General features: G+C 45.2%; 1 protein-coding gene across 2 annotated transcripts; it reads right to left on the bottom strand.

Annotated features, from left to right (window-relative positions):
* Positions 1-7,066: 7,066 nt before the first annotated feature.
* Positions 7,067-25,272, bottom strand: LOC114815439 (transcription initiation factor TFIID subunit 12-like). Of its 2 annotated transcripts, none has more exons than XM_029076428.1 (10): positions 25,192-25,272; positions 22,596-22,703; positions 21,594-21,701; positions 20,525-20,632; positions 18,314-18,409; positions 15,534-15,638; positions 14,470-14,577; positions 11,527-11,634; positions 9,693-9,763; positions 7,067-7,624 (listed from the first exon to the last, which is right to left on the bottom strand). In XM_029076428.1, exons 1-10 carry the CDS (start codon positions 25,226-25,228, stop codon positions 7,586-7,588), a joined length of 888 nt encoding a protein of 295 aa, XP_028932261.1. In that variant the 5' UTR covers positions 25,229-25,272; the 3' UTR covers positions 7,067-7,585. The 2 variants fall into 2 exon arrangements, with proteins under 2 accessions (XP_028932261.1, XP_028932262.1); XM_029076429.1 differs by having other exon boundaries at positions 7,067-7,621.
* Between the last annotated feature and the right edge of the window lie 222 nt (positions 25,273-25,494).

Raw genomic sequence — 25,494 nt, 5'->3', positions numbered from 1 at the left:
AAACAGTGTGAGAGATAGTATAGAAGGAAATCCATCCCCCTCCAAAAGGAAAGATTGAATATTCCCTTATTAATGGAAACAACTTTGGAGAAGATTGGGAACTGGATAAATTTAGATTGTGGGTGAGCCAGATGAAAAGATTCAAACTACATGTAATGTGCAGTGCTAATGGAGCCTTCGTGGTTTCACACGTGCTTGGCAAATTGAATAACTTGGGCAAAGGAAGGAAGGCTTCTCTGCACCCACCTGCTCTGCTGTTCTGTCTGGTCTTGTCACCATACCTGCTGTTGAGAGCACCTCATCCGAATCCTACCTTTACCTCTCAACCTGGAGCAGTAGGCAGTGAGTTGTGAGATGGTCAAGGCCCTCTAAACTCTTTCTTTTAATTCCTGGACAAATCATTGCATTTCTTTAATTTTCATTCCATAAATGTTTAGTGATGATAATAGTATTGTTTACAGTGTGCAAAGTGCTGGGGGAATAGATACAAGATAATTAGGTCAGACATTATCCCTCCACCCAATCTAAAAGATAGGGAGAACAGGTATTTTATCCTCAATTTACAAGTCTCTCCCCCCCAGGCTGTAAGTTCACTGTGGGCAGGTCTTTATCGATGTTCTCTTCAGAACACTTAGTACAGTGCTTTGCACACAGTAAGCACTCAAATATGATTGAATGAAAGGTGAGGAAACTGAGGCAGGGCGATTTGCCAAGGCCACTGTGCAGGCAGGTGGCAGAGTTGGGATTCAAACCAAGGTCTTGACTCCTAGTCTCATGCTCTTTCTTCTTCTCTTTACTGAGCGTCTCCATGGTTACCGGAATGTTCTTTAGTTTCTTCATATTAAACGTGGGGATATTACTTCTGTTCAAGCATCTCACAGGATCAAATAATTGGGTAGTATAGTTACAATTTAGCTTTGTGTGCCCTCCTAAATTCATGTTAGCTTGAGAGGATTTCCTGTATTTTTTCATTGTGTACCCTGCAATCAATCAATTATTTATTTATTGGGCATCTACTCAGAGCCAAACCCTGTAGAGTGTAGAAGACATAACACACATTCTCTTTCCGCAGGGATTATACATCTCTCTCTCCCCTTCCTTCCTGGTAGAGGTCTGGCAATATAGCCATGAGTAAGAGTGAAAGTAATTCAGGTCAAGAATCACAAGTCTACTTCATTTATTGAACAAGTCTAAATCAGCAGTACTTCCAATTTTACCAAGACAAGGCCACTTACTGCACTATTGTAGTCTTATTTTGTGAATCACTGGCAGTTACTGAGGCTTTAAAAGCAGCATAGGCTTAGGAGTCAGAGAATCTGGCTTCTAATCCTGGTTCTGCCAATTGCTTGCTGTGTGACCTCAGACAAATTGCATAACTTCTCTGTGCCTCAGTTTCCTCAACTGCAAAAATGGGGATTGAATACCTTTTCCTCTGCCTTCTTAAACTGTGAGCCCCATGTGGGATAGGGACTCTGTGCTTAACTCAACTACCCAAGTGCTTAGAAAAGTGCTTGACACATAGTGCCTACAAATGCCAAGATATTAAATTATTCATTGAAGATAAACTAAAAGTTGATGCACACCTGATCCCTTGTCCCTCTCCACCTGGCATCCTCTCTCTGCCCCTCCTTGCTTTTCCCCAGATTTCTCCTTAAAGGGATATTTGGCACAAGAGGAGGCTTATGTGTGTAGTTGGCTACAGAGAGAAAATTGCTTTTAACGCCTCATGTTTCCACGACATTAAGTACTCTTAGCTCAACAAGTACATATTTGAAACACATTATTTTCCCCCCCTCTAGAAGCTATTCAATCTTTGGTATTTGTCATTTACCAGGTAGAAATGTAATAACCCTAAAATGAAAATGCTTCCTTTCATGATCTACAGTTGGCTATTATGGTGAAGGCAAATCCTGGAGCCAGCAGTTTTGTTGTCTGCTACATTGAGCAGTCTCATCCTCCATGTGGGTTTCCAAATTAGATAGTTAATACAACTGATACAGATGAAAATGTGTTAAGGTTCTTTAGACCATGAAATTCAGCAGCACCTTCCATCATTTCCCTTTGAGACAGGAAACTGATGGTGATGCAGAGATGTGCTCCTCTTCTAGGAGCCATTTTGTGGTGTCCGCTGCCATTCCATTTCTTTTAAGGGCCTGATCCTCTCCCTCAGCTTCTTAGGAATAGAATTGTACCTCATCAGCAGCAACTTTCACCTCACAGATGATTTTTCATTGACAGTTGTATCTTTGAGCTCAAGGGACAACTGTGTGTCACCAGCATTATTGTCCCTACAGGTATAGACCTCTTTTCTAGGGAGTAGAGTAAAAGACACAGGTTGCCCTCGAGGCGCTGTGACAATTTTTTAAAAATGGTATTTATTAAGCACTTACTCTGTGCCAGGCAATGTCCTAAACTCAGGGGTAGATACAAGCTAGTCAGATTGGACACAGTCGATGTGTCCCACTTGGGGCTCACAATCTTAATCTCCATTTTAGAAATGAAGTAACTGAGGCACAGAGAAGTTAAGGGACTTTGGCCAAGGTCACACAGCAGGCAAGTGGAAGAGCTGGGATTAGAATCCAGATTCTTCTGATTCCCAGGCCCATGCTCTGGGGCAACCATCCTTCTTCCTTATTTCTCCCGTTGAAACAATACCAGAAACATTCCATTTTCTTTCTCTTCAACTGAGCCTAGAGTCCGTTTCATGAGGGGACAGTTGTTTTGGAGGACATTACTCCTGTTAGTCATAGTTGAATTCACTGGGTGTGAATCAAACCCAAATAGTTTCTGGAGTTTTGATGTACTCTGAGTAAATACCCTTCTAACTGTAATTGAAAACAGTATTGACAGTTGGGTGGTAGGGAGGAAAGATTTGAGGCTGACAGGTGTTGGAATTCAGGTTGTCTTTAGTGATGGCAGTAAAGAGTTGAAGCTATCTAAGGAAGAATCTGGTCACTATCTTATGTACCTGATTATCTTCCATCCCTTGGATTTGAAGAGAGGGGCTGCTAGAAATGAAGGGCAAAGCTGAAAATTAAAGCCATCCCCAGCCTCATGGTCTACAGGATATTTTTGACGATAGAGTGGGAAGAGAAATTAGTATTGAAGTACTATTATGGAGGACCGGAGTGGGGTCACGGGGAGGGGATGGATGGTTCTTTGCTACCTGAAACTGTCAGGGGCTGGGGGTATACTACCCTGACCCAGCCCCAGGAGCCCCACATAGATACTTTCCTGTCACCCTGAAACCTGATTTAGAAAAGACACTCTTCCAACCTCCGCCAATCCTGCTGCCCAAAACAACAACAAAATGTTAGGATTTTCCCTGTGTGGGCTACTGGAGAGAGCTTTGGGAAGCCTGTGCCCCTTTAAATAGTTAAATGTCTGCCTCTCAACTTGCACAATGTCACATTGAATTTGAAACAGGAAACTTTTTATATATTTCACCTGATTGGACTGGCACCTGGCCATTACCAAAGACATCAATACACGTAATAAAGGAAGTCAGAGGTGCAGATTAGCAACAGCTGCAAGTCATTAGTGACAAACACAGGAAAAGAAGGTTCTCGGCACCCAACTTTGAAATAGCCAATATGAGGATTTCAGACACAAGAGGTTACCGCAGGGCACTGACTAACATGTGAGCAGGCAAATAATTGCTTAGCTTCCCCGTCGACGACTCCTTCCCCGTCGACGACTCCTTCCCCGTCGACGACTCCTTCCCCGTCGACGACTCCTTCCCCGTCGACGACTCCTTCCCCGTCGACGACTCCTTCCCCGTCGACGACTCCTTCCCCGTCGACGACTCCTTCCCCGTCGACGACTCCTTCCCCGTCGACGACTCCTTCCCCGTCGACGACTCCTTCCCCGTCGACGACTCCTTCCCCGTCGAGACTCTTCCCCGTCGACGACTCCTTCCCCGTCGACGACTCCTTCCCCGTCGACGACTCCTTCCCCGTCGACGACTCCTTCCCCGTCGACGACTCCTTCCCCGTCGACGACCTCCGTCCCCGTCGACGACTCCTTCCCCGTCGACGACTCCTTCCCCGTCGACGACTCCTTCCCCGTCGACGACTCCTTCCCCGTCGACGACTCCTTCCCCGTCGACGACTCCTTCCCCGTCGACGACTCCTTCCCCGTCGACGACTCCTTCCCCGTCGACGACTCCTTCCCCGTCGACGACTCCTTCCCCGTCGACGACTCCTTCCCCGTCGACGGAGCCCTCTGCCCCCCAATTCTTTAAGTCAGTTTTGCACCTTCAAAATGTATCATTCAATAATAGCTTATGGACTGACCGATTGAACATTGATTCCGTAAAAACGTATGTGCTGATCGACGATTCCTGGTGTGAGGAAATAATCATCTCCCTGCGAGAGAGTCTGTCTTTTTTTTTAATGACTAGGACTAATCTGGGGCCATAGAGAGCTTTTCTGATATCTTTTATGCCTGCCAACAGAACCTAGTATAGAGACTTCCCTCAGGTCATGCCTTTGTTCATGCTTTGACCCATGAACTCTGAGCCCCAGTGTGTCTGTTTATTGTCGTACTCTCCCAGACACTGGTGCAGGGCTCTGCATGTAGTAGTACTCAATTAATACAATTGACTGGCAAGGACTATGTCCAATCTGCTTACATTGTATTTACCCCAGCACTAAGCCCAATGCCTGGCACATAGTAAGCACTCAAATACCATAATTTATTATTATAAAAAGACAGCGTAAGTTCCTTAAACAATGAAGACGTGTAGAATGGAGGTGATTCTGGATCGGCCAGTTCTAGTTATCAAGCAGCAACTCCCCTCACTATTCACCCCTGTTCTATTGCACTGTCCAATGACTTCCCGTTCCTCTGAGAATCATCTAGTTACCATCAGAGACAGAAGTGGGCTACCCAATTTGTTGGTCTGGGTCGTGCTGATAGCACCGTTTATATTCTTTTCGGCCTTATTACTTCTGGAGCTCCAAGTGAATTCAAAATTTTTTATCTGGATAGGGAGAATAAATTATCTAGTACATGCCATATGAATTTCATCTGACAGTAAGTAAATATTTTATCTTCCTATTTCAGGAGCAGACTTCTGGTGTCTCAGCTGCAGGTCTATAACTTTTGTCCATTATTGGGCTGGAAGAAGACGGGCCACTTTCACAGCTGCCCGAGTTATTTTTGCAATGTCATGCCTTTTTTGGCCACAACCACTCTCAGCAGGCATGCGTTTTATGAGATAAGGAAACTTGGCAATAGTCTATTTGTCTCCAGTAGCAGCATCCCACAGGCATTCTAATAAGGGTGTCCATTAACGGCCTGCCCACACACCAGACAAGGAGACATGGGTAACTCCATGTAACACCAGGCATGCGTGTATTTAACCACCCCCACCCACATACACCCTTAACTGACACTGTGACCTTACATGCCATATAAACACTTAAGGACGCCCATCATCCTGTTTTAACACTTACATAAATTCTTACATATTCTAATATTCCCTCTCATATATTTTAGTGTCTGTCTTCCCTGCTAGGCTCTCAGCTTCTTTAGATATGGTCCCTGACCTCTTCTCTTGTATGATCCAAGTGCTTAGCATGCTTTGTACACAGTCGACCTTCAGTGTAAGCTCGGTGATGCCATGCGTTCAAATTTTGTGCAATTCTCCATGTATCTCTGGGGTGATGGGTGGATCCCCATCTTGGGACAGAGACTTCCAAGTTTCCATCTAGTGCAGTGAACAGGTTATGGGCCCTGGCCGGGGGAGATGTGATTTTAAGATTTTGAAGGTGGGGACAGTGGTAATCTGGGGAGGGAGTTCCAGGACAGAAAAAGGATTTAGGAAAGAGGTCGGCAGTGAGCGCATTTAGTCTCCCCTTGCTAATAATTCCCCTAATTGGTCAGGGAGAAAAAGCATGTAGTTGTTATAAATCAATGTGTTATTTCTGACAGAGAAATAGAATGTCCCAGTACTTTGAAGGAAATATTACAGTCTCCTTAACAGTGAAGGAATCTGAGGCAGAGTTTAATCACTTGCACATTATGAGGATCCAACAGCTCTTAGAAGCAGCCTGGCCTAGTGGAAGGAGCATGAGCCTGGTTGTAGTCTTGGCTCTGTGAATTGCTTGCTTGGTGGCCTTGGGCAAGTCACTTAACTTCTCCGTGCCTCATTTTCCCTGGCTATAAAATGGAGATTAAATTCGTGTTCTCCCACCTACTTAGACTGTGAGGTCCATGTAGGGACTGTGTCCAATCTAATTAACTTGTTACCTACCCCAACACTTAGACTGTTTGACACATAGTTGGTACTTAACAAATACCATCAACCCCACCTCCCCACTCCCACACCCCTCTCCCCAACAAAAACAGGTTTGCCTGGGCCTCTGCCTTGTGTGTTTTTAGGCTACACTTCTGCTGGTCACAGGCTGAGAAGGAAGCAAGAAGATTATCCGCAGGAGCACCCGAATTCCACATTCATCTAAAAAGTGCAATAAGGATTTTCCAATGCCATAATGAGGTGGGAAACACCCTTCCCCACAGCCAAGAGTCTCTCTTTTCAATCAGTGGTATTTATTGAGCAGTTACGTGCAGCATGCTGTACTAAGTGCCAGGGAGAATACAGTACAACTGAGATGGTAGACATGTTCCCTGCCCATACTGAGGTTACAGCCCAGTGGAATTTCAGGACTCACTATAGATAATCTAGATGTACAAGCATTATCCCTTTGCCAAGCCCAGTTAATGAAATGGGCAGCCACCGTCCTCCTAGAAACCTCCTGAAGCATAAGACTTAATAATTTGGAGTAAACAATAATCCCTATTTATAGGGATCACAAAGTTTTATAGCTATAATATCTAAAAATATTTTTTGAATATTATTCTAATAAAAATATGCCAAAAAGGACCAAGCTTCTGCTCAAGGAAAACTGCATGTTTATAATGGAAGGCATTCTCTAAGGGGCAGAACTTGCTCATGCTTTCTCGGCCCCAAAACTTTTTCCTTCATTTAATCCAGAAAAAAATATAATTTTAAATTAATTTCATTCTTGGGTCATTTAATGCGATTCATTTAGTGAAGTAATTCAGGTGTGTTGGTGTTTTACCACTATTTCTATTTTATTTCATCAAAAATATTGAACGACTAAAAATACTTGTAGAAGTTGAGATTTTACATGTATTTATAACAAGCAATGCAGAAATCCAATGTAATCATTGGATTTTTCATCGTTAGACAAACCACATAGCTTTACAGATTATTAAAGGAACATTCGTGACCCTCAGTTGTTTCACAAGCATCACTGTGACTATAGATTGGTTTTCACTTGGAGTAAATTCTCAACCTTACTAGTGAATTATGTTTTCCCACAGTTGCCCCTTAAACCAGCACTGCATTATGGGAATCGCCCTACTAATACTTGAGTTCATTTTTTTTTTACCAAGATAAATTACGCATTCTCTAACACAAAGATCAAAGAGTCAGCCATAAAGGACAGGTCCACTTGTCTGTTGCAGATGAGGCAGATCATATATGTGAAGGTTCAAGTAACACCGTACTTTCCCAGTCAATCTTCCAATTTCCAGCAGAATCAGCCATGTTGTCTTATGTGAGATGTGTTGTATATGTTTGTGAAGGCATCTTCTATCATTTACAGGGAAAATAAAACATAGTCTTTGTTAGATTTAAACATCTGACTAATGAACCAAGTTTTTTGTTTTTTTAATACTTCTTCCATGTTGGTATAAAGCTGTCCTTTCTGATGGTTAATAGACTGGCCTTAAAGGGGCATTCTGGGGATGTATGGAATCTTACAATTGGAACAGGGCTGCCAGAATGGGATTGATTATCCAAATCCTTAAATAAAACAACACGATGGAAGAATTGGGGACTATAGTTACATAATGCAGCTCTGAACTGGTTGTATGACTCCTCCAGTGATTTTAAAAGTTTTTTCAAGACCATAACAGGATTGTGTCACTTTCATCAATAGCTCATTAACATTGTGAAGAGACCCAGTTACTATTAAGATTCCTTGTTTACTGAAAATTGACTGATTCCCTGTAGTGTAATATTGACCACAAATAAAAAGAAGTGGTAAATGCTTGAATCAAGACTTAGAAGCCCTTTTTGTCTTCTACAACCTTCTTGAATTTTTTGAATGATCTTGTTCTCTACCCTTTATTTACTGATGAAACAATGATTGATATGAGGATTTTCATCAGTCATATTTATTGAACGCATACAGCGTGCAGAGCAGTTGTCCACAGGAAAATGCAGAAATTCTACTTGAAGCCAGCTTTTGTAAATAATGCCTAGAACACCCAGAAAGCAGCATGGTGTGGGAATCAGAACTTGGAGGGATCTGTGGCGATGCCTCACTCGGGGACAGGTGGAATGGGTTAATTCATCTCTCCAGTGAGGTGTCAGGAGTTTTTATTAAATATTAAGCAGCCTGTTCTTTACGTAAATTTGATAGCAGAAAAGTGCCGACTGGGCCAGAAGACAAACAGAAAGAGAGCAATGAAGTAAGCCTAATGAGATGTAGTTGTCAGGTCTGTGTGGGTAGGGAAGATTGTGTGACTCAGTGGAAAGAACCCGGGCTTGGGAGTCAGAGATCATGGGTTCGAATCCCAGCTCTGCCACTTGTCAACTGTGTGACTGTGGGAAAGTCACTTCCCTTCTCGGTTCCTCAGTTACCTCATCTGTCAAATGGGGATGAAGACTGTGAGCCTCACGTGGGACAACCTGATTACCCTGTATCTACCTCAGCGCTTAGAACAGTGCTCTGCACATAGTAAGCACTTAACAAATACCAATATTATTATTATCTGGGCAGCACAGCTACTCTTCACCAGTCGAAGGAATAATGTTGGTATTTATTAAGTGCTACATTGTGCAGAGCACTGTTCTAAGCGTTGGGGTAGATACAGGGTAATCAGGTTGTCCCACGTGAGGCTCACAGTCAATCCCCATTTTACAGATGAGGGAACTGAGGCACAGAGAAGTGAAGTGACTTGCCCACAGTCACACAGCTAAATGGTAGATCTGGGAATCGAACCCATGACCTCTGACTCCCTAGCCTGGGATCTTTCCACTGAGCCACGCTGGATCTGAAGCAGGGAGACATGTATATATTGCGCTGAAGTTCAGTCTTGATTTCCTGCTGGCCATCTAAGACTCTTCCCTCTTCCCACCCAGCCACCTGGAGTTGATGAACCCTGAAGAACTCAGAGAACCAGGGCTGAGCTGAGAAGGCTTAAATGGTGTGGTTTTTCAAATTTTGTGTTGAGATTTTTCTTTGGCAGTGGGTTCACCTTAGTATAAGAGCAACAGAAAGAACTATAGTCCTAGTGAAGCACCCCTTGTCTATTTTACATGTAACTAAATGGGTCTGTGGAGTAACAGCTCGTAAAAATAAGCGCAAAACCAGTCTGGGCTTTAGAGAACTTGTGGTTGCCTGTGGGCCTCTGTATTCTGGCTAAACAGAGTTGTTCGTGTGAACGTGATTGGGGCAGCCTTAAAGGACTGGAGAGCTATGTAGGTGTCTCCACTCTCCTCAGAGGCATACGGAGGGAGAGGTACAAAGTGGGTGAGCAAGGGATGTTCTGTGTTTTATGTTTGCTGAGCTATGACAAATTCAACTGGAAATGTGAATTTGGGAGAAAAAAAGAAAATGCATAACACACCCTACTAAAAGTTGCAGTCTTACCTGTGCTATGGCACAAAGGATCAACAGGAAGATGGTACCAATTGCCAGAACAGAACCGATGATTAAAATGACTGAAGAGAAAGAAAGCACACGGTGAATTGTAAAGAAGTGAAACAAATGGAACTGCCAAGCAACAGGACAACAAATTCAATCTATGAGCGTTTTCCAATTTTTCTTTTAAGGGACTTTTTTTTTTTTTTAAAGCACATTCCAGCTGTAAATGCCTAAAAGTGTGGTTGATTCTTTTTATAATATTTTGTTCAAAAGTTAAAATTCCTTAGATCTTAGAAAACCGAAAACTTCTCAACCTGGAAAGGAATACTCATACTGTGGGCAATGAACAGAAAACGTGCAATTCTAAGGCCAAATATGCCCCCTCTTTATGACCATTATGAGGGGAGCTTCCACTGACAGTATCACTTCATTTATTAAGCACTTAGCATGTGCTGGGGAAGATACTTGATCATCAAATCAGACAGACCTGGCTTTGTCTACAAAACTAAATTACATATGGGTTTAAAGCTATTCAGGTCAAAAAGCCACTGACAAAAAAAAATGGATAGTGGGCATTAGAGCACTCAGTCATCTTGCCCCCTCCTATCTTACCTCTCTGATTTCCTACTACAACCCAGTCCACACACTTTGCCCTTCTAATAATAATAATAATGATAATGTTGGTATTTGTTAAGCGCTTACTATGTGCAGAGCACTGTTCTAAGCACTGGAGTAGATACAGGGTCATATGGTTGTCCCACGTGAGGCTCACAGTTAATCCCCATTTTACAGATGAGGGAACTGAGGCACAGAGAAGTGAAGTGACTTGCCCACAGTCACACAGCTGACAAGTGGCAGAGCCGGCATTCGAACCCATGACCTCGGACTCCCAAGCCCAGGCTCTTTCCACTGAGCCATGCTGCTGCTCTAATGCCAACCTACTCAATGAACTTGTCTATTTTACAGCAGTCCCCTTGCCCACCTCTGGCCTGGAACTTCCTCCAAAGTGCTTAGCACAGTATTCTACACACAGTAAGTGCTCAATAAATGTCACTGATTGACCGAGTGTTTCCCTGGGATCGAGCTGGTACAGAACCTGGGTTCTTTTGGGGCTTGTACAGCACTCTGTCTGAGAAGTGATTCATAATCACTCAGGTGTGTTTTTTATTTGCCTCGACTGCAGTCATTAACATGCAGAGGCTCTTTGATTAACTCGGAGACCACTGATGGGGCTTGTGGCCTGTTGGATTGGAAGAGGAATTTGCTGATTAGAAGTGTATTCTGACCAATTTTCAATGGTAGAGGGGAAAGGGAAAGTGGCCTAATGTTCTGAAGGAATTCTTTCCTCTTGCCTGCACTGCTTCTGGAATGGTACAACAGAGTCCCTGCTCTAGTCACCAAAAAGAGACTACAGAAGTGTGTGTCTCTGACTCCTAGGCCTGTGCTCTATTCACTAGGCCACGCTGCTTCTCATGCAACAGACACAACCACCTGCGTGACAATTTGTAGTTTTAGCAGCCGACATAAGGGGGCAAAAAACTTCCATGTATATACATAGAGTTTTTTGCATATATATATATATATATTGGATGGCAGGAGGGAGAGGAGATTTTGGAGAGGGAGAGATAGGATCACATGGGGATGTTCCAAGGGCAAGTGTAAAGAAGGAACCCCTGGAAGTGATGTGAGAAGAGAACACATTTGGAAAGCTAGTTTTGTGAGAGGGGCGACGATCTGGAAGGCAGCACGTTGCTAAGATTGTTGCTCGTTCTAGCAGTTTGACAGATGGTCTGACACAATAGATCATTCGCAAACAAGTTGGTCGAGTAGATCAACCCACCTCCTGTAGTTTCAGCATTCTCGGATCCAGACATGGCTACTTGCCCATTCGTTGTCATTGGAGAAGTTGAAGTTGTGAGTGGTATTTCTTCCGTGGTGGAGGTCATTCCTGGGAAAAACCAGTGAGGTGTCACATAGGTGTCATTCTGCATGCCACTAAAACTGTGCTGGGCCTAACTATAAACCAAACTAAAAGAAATACAAATGAAAGAGAGAAAGAAGAACATAAACACAGTGTGAAGAAGGGCTGTGTAATTCTGACCGACTTTTTTTTCTTCCTGGTGCTTCCTATGGCATTATGCTTAGAATAGACACATTAAATACTATTCTTAATGCTGGTGAAAAGAGCCTGAAACTCTTTTCCTTATACTAGTGGAGGGGAAGACTTAGAGGGTCAGCTTGAAATGTTACATCTGTTCCAAAAAGTGTGAATAGTGGTTCTGAATACACTTGCCTGCTAATATAAAGCTCCATGTCACATGGGGCTCAGGAGAAGTGGGAAGAAGAACAATTACTTTAATCTGTATTTTACAGCAAAAATACAGGAAAGTGAAGTCACTGCCCAAGGTCACATAGAGGTCAAGTGTGGTAGATTTGGGATTAGACCAATGATGTTGATTGTGTAAACTCTCTGTGGCAAGGGAAAGTGTCTCACCAACTCTGTTGTATTGTGCTCTCACAAGTGCTCTGCACATACAGTATGCACTCAAAAATCCCAATATCCTGAGTCCCAAACCAGTTTCCACTAGGTCCCGTTTCTTTCCCTTCTTATACTCAGGGCTTAATCTATGATTTTAGATTCTGACCCTATCTGAGAGGCAACAAGTACAAGGAGAAATGTTGACTATCCTTTCTAATCCCTCAGTAAAAAAAATCAAAGAACATAACATTCCTCACTTTCCCAAATCACATGTCAATTTGTCTTCCCTAGTCACCCTCTGGTTCTCTCACATATGCACTCCACAGCTTTTGCCTCACATACCACAATGGTCAAGTCCCACCCAGTGTTTTGACAAATACAGTGCTTGGTTGTTTGAGGGAGGATTGAGCTATTGTGAGTGTTTGTAGTAGTAGGAATACTATTTAAGGATTTACTGTGTGCAGAACACATTAAATGCGGGGGAGGAATGCACAAGTGGGAATCAGTGCGGCCTAGTGGGAAGAACTTGAGCCCAAAAGTCAGAGGACCTGGGTTTTAATTCTGGCTCTACCAACTGTTTGCTGGGTAACCTTATGCTTGTCAGTTCTCTTCTCTATGCCTGTTACCAAATCTGTAAAATGTGGATTTAAACCCGACTCCCTTGGACTTAAATTTGAGCCCCATATGGCACTTTGTGCGCTGCTTGTCACATGGCAAGTGCTTAACAAGTACCATTAAATAGTTTAAAAAAAAAAACAAAAAAAAAATCCCACAAATTAGGTATGGTTCCTGTCTCTCTGGGGGGCTCACAATCAAAAAGGAACCTTTCATTTGAAAATGTTTATTGAAATAGATCACAGCTCATCTAAAAGTTTGCTGCTTATAATTTTTTTTTTGTCTTTGATTCATTTCTCTGACTGGTGCATAATTTATATTTTAAGGAAAATAATTCCACAAGGTTCTCCTAGTGTATAGTTTTGGAACATTTTTCAAATAATAATGTTGGTATTTGTTAAGTGCTTACTATGTGCAGAGCACTGTTCTAAGCGCTGGGGTAGATACAGGGTAATCAGGTTGTCCCACGTAAGGCTCACAGTTAATCTCCATTTTACAGATGAGGTAACTGAGGCACCGAGAAGTTAAGTGACTTGCCCACAGTCACACAGCTGACAAGTGGAAGAACCTGGGAGTCGAACCCATGACCTCTAACTCCCAAGCCCAGGCTCTTTCCACTGAGCCACGCTGCTTCCCCGTGACATTTGAGTGCTTACAGCATGCTTCTCAGATCATTTTTCTAAAAAATGTTCAGTCTACATTTTCTCACTGTTCAAGACCCTTCAGTGGTTGCCCATCCAGTTCTTTAACACACTCTCTCTCTCTCTCCATATATATATATATATATATATATATATATATATATGGAGAAAGAGAGAACACATATGAATACATATATATAATATATATACATATACATATGTACATATGTACACACACATATATATGTATGCACACACACGTGTGTGTGTATATCTTCATGTCTTGTCTATGCTGTCAATTGTTTCCAACCTCTAGCGACTCGATGGACACATCTCTCCCAAAGTGCCCCACTATTATGATAGTGGATCCATAGAGTTTCCTTGGTAAAAATATGGAAGTCGTTTACCATTGCCTCCTTCCACACAGTATCATGAGGATAATTATAATTATGGTTTTTAAGAGCTTACTATGTGCCAAGAACTGTACTAAGCATTAGAATAGATATGAGAAATTTGGGTCCCACATGGAGCTCAGGGTATAAATTGGAGAGAAAACAGGTATTGTCTGTTTTGCTGATGAGGGAACTGAGGCACAGACAGGTGAAGAACTTGGCCAAGGTAACACAATGCACAAGTGGCAGAGCTGGGATTAGAACCCAGGGCCTCTGACTACTGAGCCTGTGCTGTATTCACTAAACCGCAATGCTTCACGTGCAGCAGACACTACCACCTGCATGACAGTTCCTGGGTTTGGCAGCCAACAAAGGGAAAAAGAACTCCATATGTAGTAGGATAGCAGAGGCAAGAGGATTAGGAAATTTTGGTGAGAGGGAGACATGATCACATGGGATGTTCCCAGGGCAAGTGTACAGGAGAAAGTCCTAGAAGGTCATTTGGAAAGAGAGCACATTTGCAGAGCCAGTTTTGTGAGAGGGGTGAGGATCTGGAAAGCAGCACACTGCTAGGACTGTTGCTTATTCGACAGTTTGATAGGTAGTCCAACATGATAGATCATTCACAAATAAGTTAGTTGAGAATATCAAACCACCTCCTGTAGTTTCAACTTTCGTGGATCCAGATGTGGTCACTGGCCCAGTAGTTAACACTGGAGAAGCTGAAGTTGTGAGTGGCATTTCTTCAGCGATGGGGGTAAGTCCTGGGGAAAACAAGTGAGGGAAAACCAGTGAGGTGTCACCCGGGTGTGTTGTTTTTATGTGCCTCTTGACTACGGCCATTAACAAGCAGAGACTCTTGAATAACTCTGAGACCACTGATGAGGCTTGTGGCCTGTTGATTTGATAGATAAATCTGTGGGTCAGAAGAATATTCTGTCACCAGTTTCCAATGGGAGAGGGGAAGGGGAAAGTGGCTTGATGTTCTGAAGGAATTCTTTTCTCTTTCCTGCATTGCTTGTAGTCCAACAGAGGCCATGCTCTAGCCACCAAGAAGAGATTATGAAAATTAATAATAATTACTATAGTATATTTTACATTTCTCTCTCTCTCCTCATGAGTTTAATAACTATTGTAGTTTTTAAGTGCTTAATAGGTGCCAAGTAAACACTAGGGTAGATTAATTGAGATATTAGGACTGACAATGTAACTAGGAAGGAGAATAGATAGTAAATGTCCATTTTGCTAATGAGGGAACTGAGGCATAGAGAGGCCAAGTGACTTCCCCAAGGTCACACCACAGACAAATGGAAGAGGTGGGATTAGAACCCAGAGCCTCTGATTCCCAGGTCCATGCTTTATTCACTAGGTCATGCTCCTTCTCATGCAACAGGCACCACCACCTGCGTGACAGTTTTTAGGTTTAGCAGTCAACAAAGGCAAAGAAAACTGCATATGTAGGTTAGTTGGCAGGGGCAGGAGAGAGAGGAGATTTTGGTAAAAGGGAGACAATATCACATAGGGATGTTCCAAGGGCAAGTGTACAGGAGGAAGCCCTGTGAGGTGTTGTAGAAAGACAGCACATTTGGAAAGCTAGTTTTGTGAGGGGCGAGGATCTGGAAGGCAGCATGTTTCTAGGACTGTTGCTTATTCAACAGTTTGACAGTTAATCTGGCATGTTCGATCATTCACAAACAAGTAGCAGAGAAGATCAAACTACCTCCTGTAGTTTCAGCACTCGTGGTTCCAGACGTGGTCCCTGGCCCAGTAGTTGTTGGAGAAGTTGAAGTTGTGAGTGGTATTTCTTCAATAGTGTTGATGAGCCCTGGGAAAAACAAGTGGAAACCAACGCGGTGTCTCCCGGGTGTGTTGTTTTTATGTGCGGCCCCTGGACTGAGGTCATCAACACGCAGAGGCCCTTGGATGACTCTGAGATCAGTGATGGGGCTTGTGGCCCATTGGTTTGGGAAATAGATTTGTCGATCAGAAGCGTATTCTGACTGCAGTTTCCAGTAGGCGAGGGGGAAGGGGAAAGTGGCCTGATTACTCTGAAGGAATTCTTTCCTCTTGCCTACACTGCATTTGGAATGGTCCAACAAACAGAGTTCCATGCTCCTGCCACCAGCAAGAGATCATGAAAGTCTCTCTCCCCCCCACTCCCCCTTCTCTCTCCCTTCCCCCCTTCTCTCCCTTCCCCCCTTCTCTCTCCCTTCCCCCCTCTCTCTCCTTCCCCCCCCCCCTTCTCTCTCCTTCCCCCCCTTCTCTCTCCTTCCCCCCCTTCTCTCCCTTCCCCCTTCTCTCCTTCCCCCCTTCTCTCTCCCTTCCCCCCTTCTCTCTCCCTTCCCCCCTTCTCTCTCCCTTCCCCCCTCTCTCTCCCTTCCCCCCTTCTCTCTCCCTTCCCCCCTTCTCTCTCCCTTCCCCCTTCTCTCTCCTTCCCCCCTTCTCTCTCCCTTCCCCCCTTCTCTCTCCCTTCCCCCCTTCTCTCTCCCCTTCCCCCCCTTCTCTCTCCCTTCCCCCCTTCTCTCTCCCTTCCCCCCCTTCTCTCTCCCTTCCCCCCTTCTCTCTCCCTTCCCCCCTTCTCTCTCCCTTCCCCCCCTTCTCTCTCCTTCCCCCTTCTCTCTCCCTTCCCCCTTCTCTCTCCCTTCTCCCCTTCTCTCTCCCTTCCCCCTTCTCTCTCCCTTCCCCCCTTCTCTCTCCTTCCCCCCCTTCTCTCTCCTTCCCCCCCTTCTCTCCTTCCCCCCCTTCTCTCCCTTCCCCCTTCTCTCTCCCTTCCCCCTTCTCTCTCCCTTCCCCCCCTCCCTTCCCCCTTCTCTCTCCCTTCCCCCCTTCTCTCTCCCTTCCCCCCTCCCTTCCCCCCCTCCCCTTCCCCCCCTCTCTCCTTCCCCCCCTTCTCTCCCTTCCCCCCCTTCTCTCCCTTCCCCCCCTTCTTCTCTCCCCTTCCCCCCCCTTCTCTCTCCCTTCCCCCCTTCTCTCTCCCTTCCCCCCTTCTCTCTTCCTTCCCCCCTTCTCACTCCCTTCCCCCCTTCTCTCTCCTTCCCCCCTTCCTCTCCTTCCCCCCCTTCTCTCTCCCTTCCCCCCCTTCTCTCTCCTTCCCCCCCTTCTCTCTCCCTTCCCCCCCTTCTCTCTCCTTCCCCCCCTTCTCTCTCCCTTCCCCCCCCTTCTCTCTCCCTTCCCCCCCCCTTCTCTCTCCCTTCCCCCCCTTCTCTCTCCTTCCCCCCCTTCTCTCTCCCTTCCCCCCCTTCTCTCTCCCTCCCCCCTTCTCTCTCCCTTCCCCCCCTTCTCTCTCCCTTCCCCCCCTTCTCTCTCCCTTCCCCCCTTCTCTCTCCCTTCCCCCCTCTCTCTCCTTCCCCCTTCTCTCTCCTTCCCCTCTCTCTCCCTTCCCCCCTCCCTTCTCCTTCCCCCCCTTTTCTCCTTCCCCCCTTCTCTCTCCCTTCCCCCCCTCTCTCTCCCTTCCCCCCCCTCTCTCTCCCTTCCCCCCCTTCTCTCTCCTTCCCCCCTTCTCTCTCCTTCCCCCCCTTCTCTCTCCCTTCCCCCCCTTCTCTCTCCTTCCCCCCCTTCTCTCTCCCTTCCCCCCTTCTCTCTCCCTTCCCCCCTTCTCTCTCCTTCCCCCTTCTCTCTCCCTTCCCCTCCCTTCTCTCTCCCTTCCCCCCCCTTCTCTCTCCCTTCCCCCCCCTTCTCTCTCCCTTCCCCCCCCTTCTCTCTCCCTTCCCCCCCCTTCTCTCTCCCTTCCCCCCCTTCTCTCTCCCTTCCTCCCCCTTCTCTCTCCCTTCCTCCCCCTTCTCTCTCCCTTCCTCCCCCTTCTCTCTCCCTTCCTCCCCCTTCTCTCTCCCTTCCTCCCCCTTCTCTCTCCCTTCCCCCCCTTCTCTCTCCCTTCCCCCCCTTCTCTCTCCCTTCCCCCCCTTCTCTCTCTCCCCCCCATCCTCATGAGGATAATAATAATTATGTTTTTTGTTAAGTGATTACTAGGTGTCAAGCATTGCACTATACTTTAGGGTAGATATATGAGACATTCGTGTCCCTCATGCGACTCACAGTGTAAATCGGAGGGAGAATGGGTATTGAATGTCCATTTTGCTGATGAGGGAACCAAGGCATAGAGAGTTATAGTGACTCGCTCAAAGTCACACAACAGAGAAGTGACAGAGGTGATATTAGAACCCAGGGCCTCTGACGCTCAGGCCTGTGCTCTATGCACTAGGTCTTGCTGCTTCTCATGCAATAGACACCACCACCTGCTCGACAGTTCTTAGGTTTATCAGCCAACGAAGGGGAAAAAAGCCTCCATATATCTGTTGGAAGGCAGGAGAGAGAGGAGACTTTGGTAAAGGAGGAAACCTAGACTTTGATTTGGAGAGAGAGCACATTTGAGCTAGTTTTGTGAGAGGGTTTACGGTACGGAAGGTAGCACGTTTCTATGATTGTTGTTAATTCTAGCAGTTGGACAGATACACTGACATGATCGATCATTCACAAACAAGTTAGTTGAGAAGATCAAACCACCTCTTGTAGTTTCAGGACTCGTGGTTCCAGACGTGGTCACAGGCCCCATAGTTGTTGAAGTTGTGAGTGCTATTTCTTCAGTGGTAGAAGTAATTCCTGGGTAAAACATTTGAGGGGAAAAACCAGTGAGGGGTCACACCAGTGTCAATCTGCATGCCCCTAAAACTGTACTGGGCTCTACTAGAAACCAAACTAAAGGGAATATGAATACGAAAGAGAGAAAGAAGAGGCGTGAGCCCAACGTGAGGTGGGGCTGCCTAATTCTGACCATGTATTTTTTCCTGGTCCTTGCTACGTAGAATGGCTTAGGATAGATGCACAAGTACTATTATTAATGCTGGGGAAAATAGCCTGAAGCTACTTTCCTCAGAGTAGTAATGGGGAAGACATAGAGGGTCAGTTTGAAGTGTTGCATCTTTTCTATGATGAATAATGGTACTGAATACACGTGCATGCTCACTTGAATAAATTTAAATTCCAACTAGGATTTTTTTCCTTAATAATAGAAATAATAATTGTGGTATTTAAGCACAATGTTCCAAGTGCTGGGGTAGATACAAGACTATCTGGATGCAGTCCCTGTCCTAAGTGGGGTTCAGGTGAAGTGGGAGGAAGAACAGGCATTTAATCCCCATTTTACAGCTAAGACATAGGATAGTTGAGTGAATGTCCAAGGTTATATGGCAGACAAGTAGTGGATCTGGTATCAGACCAATGGTGTTGATTGTGTAAACTCACTATGGGAAGGGAAAGTATTTCACCACCTCTGGTTTTGTTTTGTTTTTTTTTTACTCTCCACAGTATCTAGTACAGTGCTGTGCACATACAGTATGCCCTCAAAAAATCCCCGGTCTCCTGAGTCCCAATCCAGTTCTCTTTCCACTAGGCCTCATTCCTTTCCCTTTTTATGCTCAGGGTTGTAATCTATGATTTTAGATTCTGACTCCATCTGAGAGGAGGCAAGTGCAGGAAGAAATATTGATTATCCTTTCAAATCCCTCAGTAGAAAAAAAAAAAGAACATCATCACCCTCATTTTCCCAACTCACATGTCAAGTTTTGGTATTGTTTTAGGGGCACACTGGTTCTCTCGCTGGTACACACCACACCTTTGGTCTCACATATCTCAAGGGTCAAGTCCCATCCAGTGTTTCAACAAATAAAACATTTGCTTGTTTAAGGGAGGATCGAGCTATTGTGCAGTGTTAGTAGTAATTGTAGGAATAGTATTTACTAAACATTTACGGTGTGCAGAGCACATTAAGTACTGGGAAGGAACGCACGAGTGGGAAACAGTGTGGCCTAGTGGGAAGAACTCTCTTCATTAGGCCACGTTGCTTCTTATGCAACAGACACCACCATCTACATGACAATTCTTAGGTTTAGCAGCCAGTAGAGGAAAAAAAAACCACTTCATACATTGGTTGGTTAGCAGGGAGAGGAGATTTTGAAGAGAGGGAGACAGGATCACATGGGGATATTCCAAGGGCAAGGATACAGGAGGAACTCCTAGAGGGTGATGTGGAAAGAGAGTACATTTGGAAAGCTCATTTTGTGGAAGGCAGCATATTGCTAGGATTATTGATTAATCGACAGTTTGATAGGTAGTGTGACACAATAGATCATTCACGGAGAAGCAGCACGGCATAGTGAGTAGAGCACGGGCCTGGGAGCCAGAAGGTCATGAGTTCTAATCCCAGCTCTGCCACGTGCCTGCCGTGTGTGATCTCGGACAAGTCACTTCACTTCTCTGTGCCTCAGTTCCCTCATCTGTAAAATTGGAGATAATAATGTTAATGTTGGTATTTGTTAAGCGCTTACTATGTGCCGAGCACTGTTCTAAGCGCTGGGGTAGACACAGGGGAATCAGGTTGTCCCACTTGGGGCTCACAGTCTTAATCCCCATTTTACAGATGAGGTAACTGAGGCACAGAGAAGTTAAGTGACTTGCCCAAAGTCACACAGCAGACAAGTGGCCGAGCCGGGATTCGAACCCATAAACTCTGACTCCAAAGCCCGTGCTCTTTCCACTGAGCCACGCTGCTTCTCTATTTGAGATTTGAGACTTGAGCGCCATCTGGAACAGAGACTGTGTCCAACCCTACTTGTATCTACCCCAGTGCTTACTACAGGGTCTGACATAGAGTAAGTGCTTAACAAATAATGCAATTGTTATTATTCACAAACAAGTTAATCAAAAAGGTCAAACTACCTCCTGTAGTTTCAGCATTTGTGGTTCCAGACGTTGTCACTGGCCCAGTAGTTGTCACTGGAGAAGCTGAAATTGTGTGTGGTGTTTCTTCAGTGATGGTGGTAAACCCTGGAAAAACACATGAGGGGAAAACTAGTAAGGTGTCACTCGGGTGTGTTGTTTTTAAGTTCTATCTCTGGATTACAGCCATCAATGTGCAGAATCTCTTGGATATCTCTGAGACCACCGATGAGACCTGTGGCCCATAGGTTTGGAGGATAGATTTGTCGATCGGAAGTGTTATCTGACTCCGATTTCCAGTGGGAGAGGGGAAAGGGAAATTGGCCTGATGGTCCGAAGGAATTCTTTCCTCTTGTCTGCACTGCTTTTGGAATGGTCCAACAAACAGAGTTCAGGTTCTAGCCACCAGGAAGTGATCAGGAAAGTCTCTCTGTGTGTCTCTCTTCTTCATGAGGTTAATAATAATTATGGTTTTTGTTAGGTGCTTAACAGGAGGCAAGCATTGTACTATGCGTTATGGTAGATATATGGGACATTCAGTTCCCTTGTGGTACTCACAGTGTAAATAGGGAAAATGGGTATTGAATGTCCATTTTGCTGATGAAATTGAGGCATAGAGAGGTATAGTGACTTGCTCAAAATCACACAGCAGACAAGTGGCAGAAGTGGGATTAGAACCCAGGTCCTCTGACTCCCAGACCTGTGTTCTATTCACTAGATCATGCTGCTTCTCATGCAACAGACACGACCACCTGCATGACAATTCTTAGATTTAGCGGCCAACAAAGGCAACCCCCCCCCCCCCCCAATATGTAGGTTAGATGGCAGGGGCAGCAGAGAAGGGAGACTTTGGACAAAGGGAGACAGGAACCACATGGAGTCCAAGGGCATCTGTACAGGAGGAAGCCCCAGAAGGTCATGTAGAAAAAGAGCACATTTGGAAAGCTAGTTTCATGAGGGGCGAGGATCTAGAGGGCAGCATGTTTCTAGGACTGTTGATTATTCAACAGTTTGACAGTCTGACATAGTCTATCATTCACAAACAACTTAGTTGAGAAGATCAAACCACCTCCTGTAGTTTCAGCACTTGTGGTTCCAGACGTGGTCACTGGCCCAGGCCTTATCATTGAAGAAACTGAAGTTGCGAGTGGTATTTCTTCAGTAGTGGTGGTAAACTCTGGGAAAAACAAGTGAGGGAAAACCAACGAGGTATCACTTGGGTGTGTCTGCTTTAATGTGCTGCTTCTGGATGGCAGTCGTCAACACGCGGAGACCCTTGGATGATTCATTGGTCATCCAAGCATTGATGGGATTGGTGTCCCATTGGTTTGGAAGATAGATTTGTCCATCAGAAGTGTATTCTGACTCCAGTTTCCAATGGGTGAGGGGAAAAGGAAAGAGGTCTGATGCTCTGAAGGAATTCTTTCCTCTTGCCTGCACTGGTTTGGAATGGTCCAACAAACAGGGGTTCATGCTCCTGCCACCAGCAAGAGATCATGAAAGTCTCGCTTTCTCTCTTTCTCACCTCACGAAGAGGATACTAATTATGTTTTTTGTTAAGTGCTTACCAGGAGCCAAGCAGAGTACTATCTGTTAGGATAAATATACTGTAAGCCCGTCAATGAGCAGGGACCGTCTCTATCTGTTGCCGATTTGTACATTCCAAGCACTTAGTACAGTGCTCTGCACATAGTAAGCGCTCAATAAATACTATTGAATATACGAGAAATTCGGGTCCCACATGGAACTCAGTGTAAATTGGAGGGAGAACACATATTGACTGTCCATTTTGCTGCTGAGGGAACGGAGGCATAGAGAGGTGAAGTGACTTACCCCAGGTCACACAACAGAAAAGTGATAGTGCTGGGATTAGAACTATCCAAGGGCAGGTGTACAGGAGGGAGCCCTAGAAAATGGTGTGAGGAGAACAGTATTTGGAAAGCTAGTTTTGTGAGGGGTGAGAATCTAGAAGGCAGCACGTTGCTAGGATCGTTTCTTATTCTAGCAGTTTGACAGATAGTCCGACATGATAGATCATTCACAGACAAGTTAGCTGAGAAGATCAAACCACCTCCTGTAGTTTCAGCACTCGTGATTCCAGATTTGGTCACTGGCCCAGTACTTTTCGTTGAAGAAACTGAGGTTGGGAGTGGTATTTCTTCAGTAGTGGTGGTAAACCCTGGGAAAAACAAGTGAGGGGAAAACCAGTAAGGTGTCACACAGGTGTCATTCTGCATGGCACTAAAACAGTACTGGGCACCCCTTAGAAACTGAACTAAAGGGAATATGAAAGAAAGTCGAGCCATGAGCATGAGGTGAGCTGAAGGGCTGCCTAATTCTGACCATGTATTTTTTCCTATGCTTGCCATAGCATTTTGCTTAGAACAGATGCATAAGTATTCTTATTAATACAGGTGAAAATAGCCTGAAACTACTTTTCCCCACTACTGGACTGAGGAGTCTTAGAGGGTCAGCTTGAAATGTTACTTCTGTGCCCAAAAGCGTGAATAGTGGTAATGAATACACTTGCATGCTTACATGAATAAATTTAAATTCCAACTAGGATTTTTCTTCCCTTAATATCAGAAATAATTGTGGTATTAAGCACAATGTTCCAGGTGCTGGGGTAGATATAAGACTATCTGATTGGACACGGTCCCTGTCCAACGTAGGCTTCAGGCAAAGTAGGAGGAAGAACAGATATTTAATCCCCATTTTACAGCTAAAACGCATAAAAGTTAAGTGACTGTCCAAGGTCACGTAGAAGGCAAGTGATGGATCAGGAATTAGACCAGCAATGTTGATTGTGTAAATTTGTTGTGGAAAGGGAATGTGTCTCACCAACTCTGTTGTTCTGTTTTCTCCCAAATGCTTAATAATAGTGCTTTGCACACACAATATGCGGTCAAAAATCCCCCATCTCCTGACTCCCAATCCAGTGCTCTTCCTACTAGGCCCCATTCCCTTCCCCTCTTATGCTCAGGCTTAATCTATGATTTTAGATTCTGACCCCATCTGAGAGGAGACACGTGCACTTTGAAAGGTTGACTATATCCTTTCAAATTGCTCAGTAGAAAATCAAAGAACATAATCCTCATTTATCCAAATCACGTGCCAAATTTTGGTGTTCTGTTAGGGACCTGTTCCATTACATCTTCTCCAGTCACCCTCTGGTTCTCACACTTGGGTACTCCACACCTTTTGTCTCTCAAAATTCCATGGTCAAGTCCCACCCAGGGTTTCAACAAATACACTGATTGGTTGTTTGAGCTATCGTGCAATGGAAGTAGTGGTAATAAGAATAGGATTAAGCGTTTAGGTGTGCGGAGCACGCCAAGTGCCGAGAAGGAAAGCATAAGTGGGCAACAATGTGGCCACTGGAGTGTGTGATGGGTTGGGGGGGGAGTAGGGAAGAAACAAGGGCAGTGTCCTTCACCCTGGTGTGGTCACAGGCCCTGAGTGTACGGGAGATGGGCTGGGTGGTCAGCTTCCCTTTCCCCATGCGTTGTTCTTGGCTCCCTTTTTCTGCAAGGCTGGGGGAATTGTGAGGGAGTCAGCCACTCTCCCATTAGTTTGCTGCCAGAGTGCAGGTGGGGCAGGGGGGATGGTCCCCGCTCTTTGGCAAAGTTGCAGGTCTATGGTGTCGCAGGAGCAGGGGGCACCGGAAGGTTGGCATCCCTTTTCCCCCGTGCACAGTCCAAGGCTTTTGGTGTGCCAACAGTGGGGTGGAAAGGTTGTTGACCCTTTCCTTATCTGGATCTCACTCCCCCAGAGTTAGGAGCAGTGGGGTGTGTGGGGGGGGGGGCAGGTGGCATGGTAGTGTCCTCTTCTCTATGGTGTGGTCCCAGGTCCCTGGCAGATTATGGGACATCAGCATTCCTTGTCCCAGGCTCTTGGTGTGTAGAGGGTGGGTTGGCCTGGGTTGGTAGCTCTTTTCTTTCTGGGTCCATGCCCCCAGTGTGCGGATGGGCACTGAGGAGATTGGGGGAACAGGAAGGTTTGGTGTCCTTTCTGTTGCCGTACCAGATTGCCAGCAGGCAGGAAGAGGGAGTGGGGGTCGATGACCCTCCCTTTGGCTCCGTTTCAGCTCTTTCAGGCATAGCAGCATGGTGTGGTGGATAGAGCACGGGCCTGGGAGTCAGAAGGTCATGGGTTCTAATCCCGGCTCTGCCACTTGTCTGCTGCGTGACCTTGGGCAAGTCACTTTACATCTCTTTGCCACACTTATCTCTTTTGTAAAATGGGGATTGAGACTGTGACCCCCATGTGGAACGGGGACTGTTCCAACCTGATTAACTTGTTTCCGTCCCAGCGCTTAAAACAGTGACTGGCACCTAGTAAGTGTTTAACAAGTACCACAATTATTATTATTATTCCTTCCCCCTGGCACAGACCCAGGCCTCCAATTTGTGGAGCAGGGACTGGAGTTGAGGGGAGAGAGGGGGAGGTCAGTGTGGTCCCTGAGATGCACATGGATATGGGGGAGTTGCTCTTCCATTCACCGGGCACTGTCTCTGGCTCCCACATTAATAATCCTTTAGCACATTACTCATTTTCATGTTTAACTTAAAGCTACTTAGTTCAAGAATAAAACTTGGGCAACAACTTGAAGTAATAGCATCATATTCAGTATCCCGATATAAGATGAATAAATAGTTTTTACTTACCCCAAAGCAGAAGCACAAGAACTATTGTTTTGAACATCGTCAGCTCCCAGTTTTATTTTTGAAACCCGGGACGAGAATGTGTGAGCTTGACTCATGGCCTGCAGAAGGAGTCTATGCTATCTGGTCATTTCAGCTTCTTGGGGTACTTTTATCTGTCTCTAGGCATCAGCAGGTTTTTTCCATCGTAGCCAGATAGTCTTGAGTAATTTTTTTATTCTAGACTGTAAACTCATTGTGGATAGGGAATTTTATTTCCTAGTCATACTGTACTATCTCAAATGCTTAGTAAAGTGCTCTCCACCC

Source organism: Ornithorhynchus anatinus, chromosome 12, assembly GCF_004115215.2.
Source record: "Ornithorhynchus anatinus isolate Pmale09 chromosome 12, mOrnAna1.pri.v4, whole genome shotgun sequence".
Lineage (NCBI taxonomy): Eukaryota > Metazoa > Chordata > Mammalia > Monotremata > Ornithorhynchidae > Ornithorhynchus > Ornithorhynchus anatinus.
Note: the sequence above shows the minus strand (reverse complement) of the source record. Positions and strands in the feature narration are given on the sequence as shown.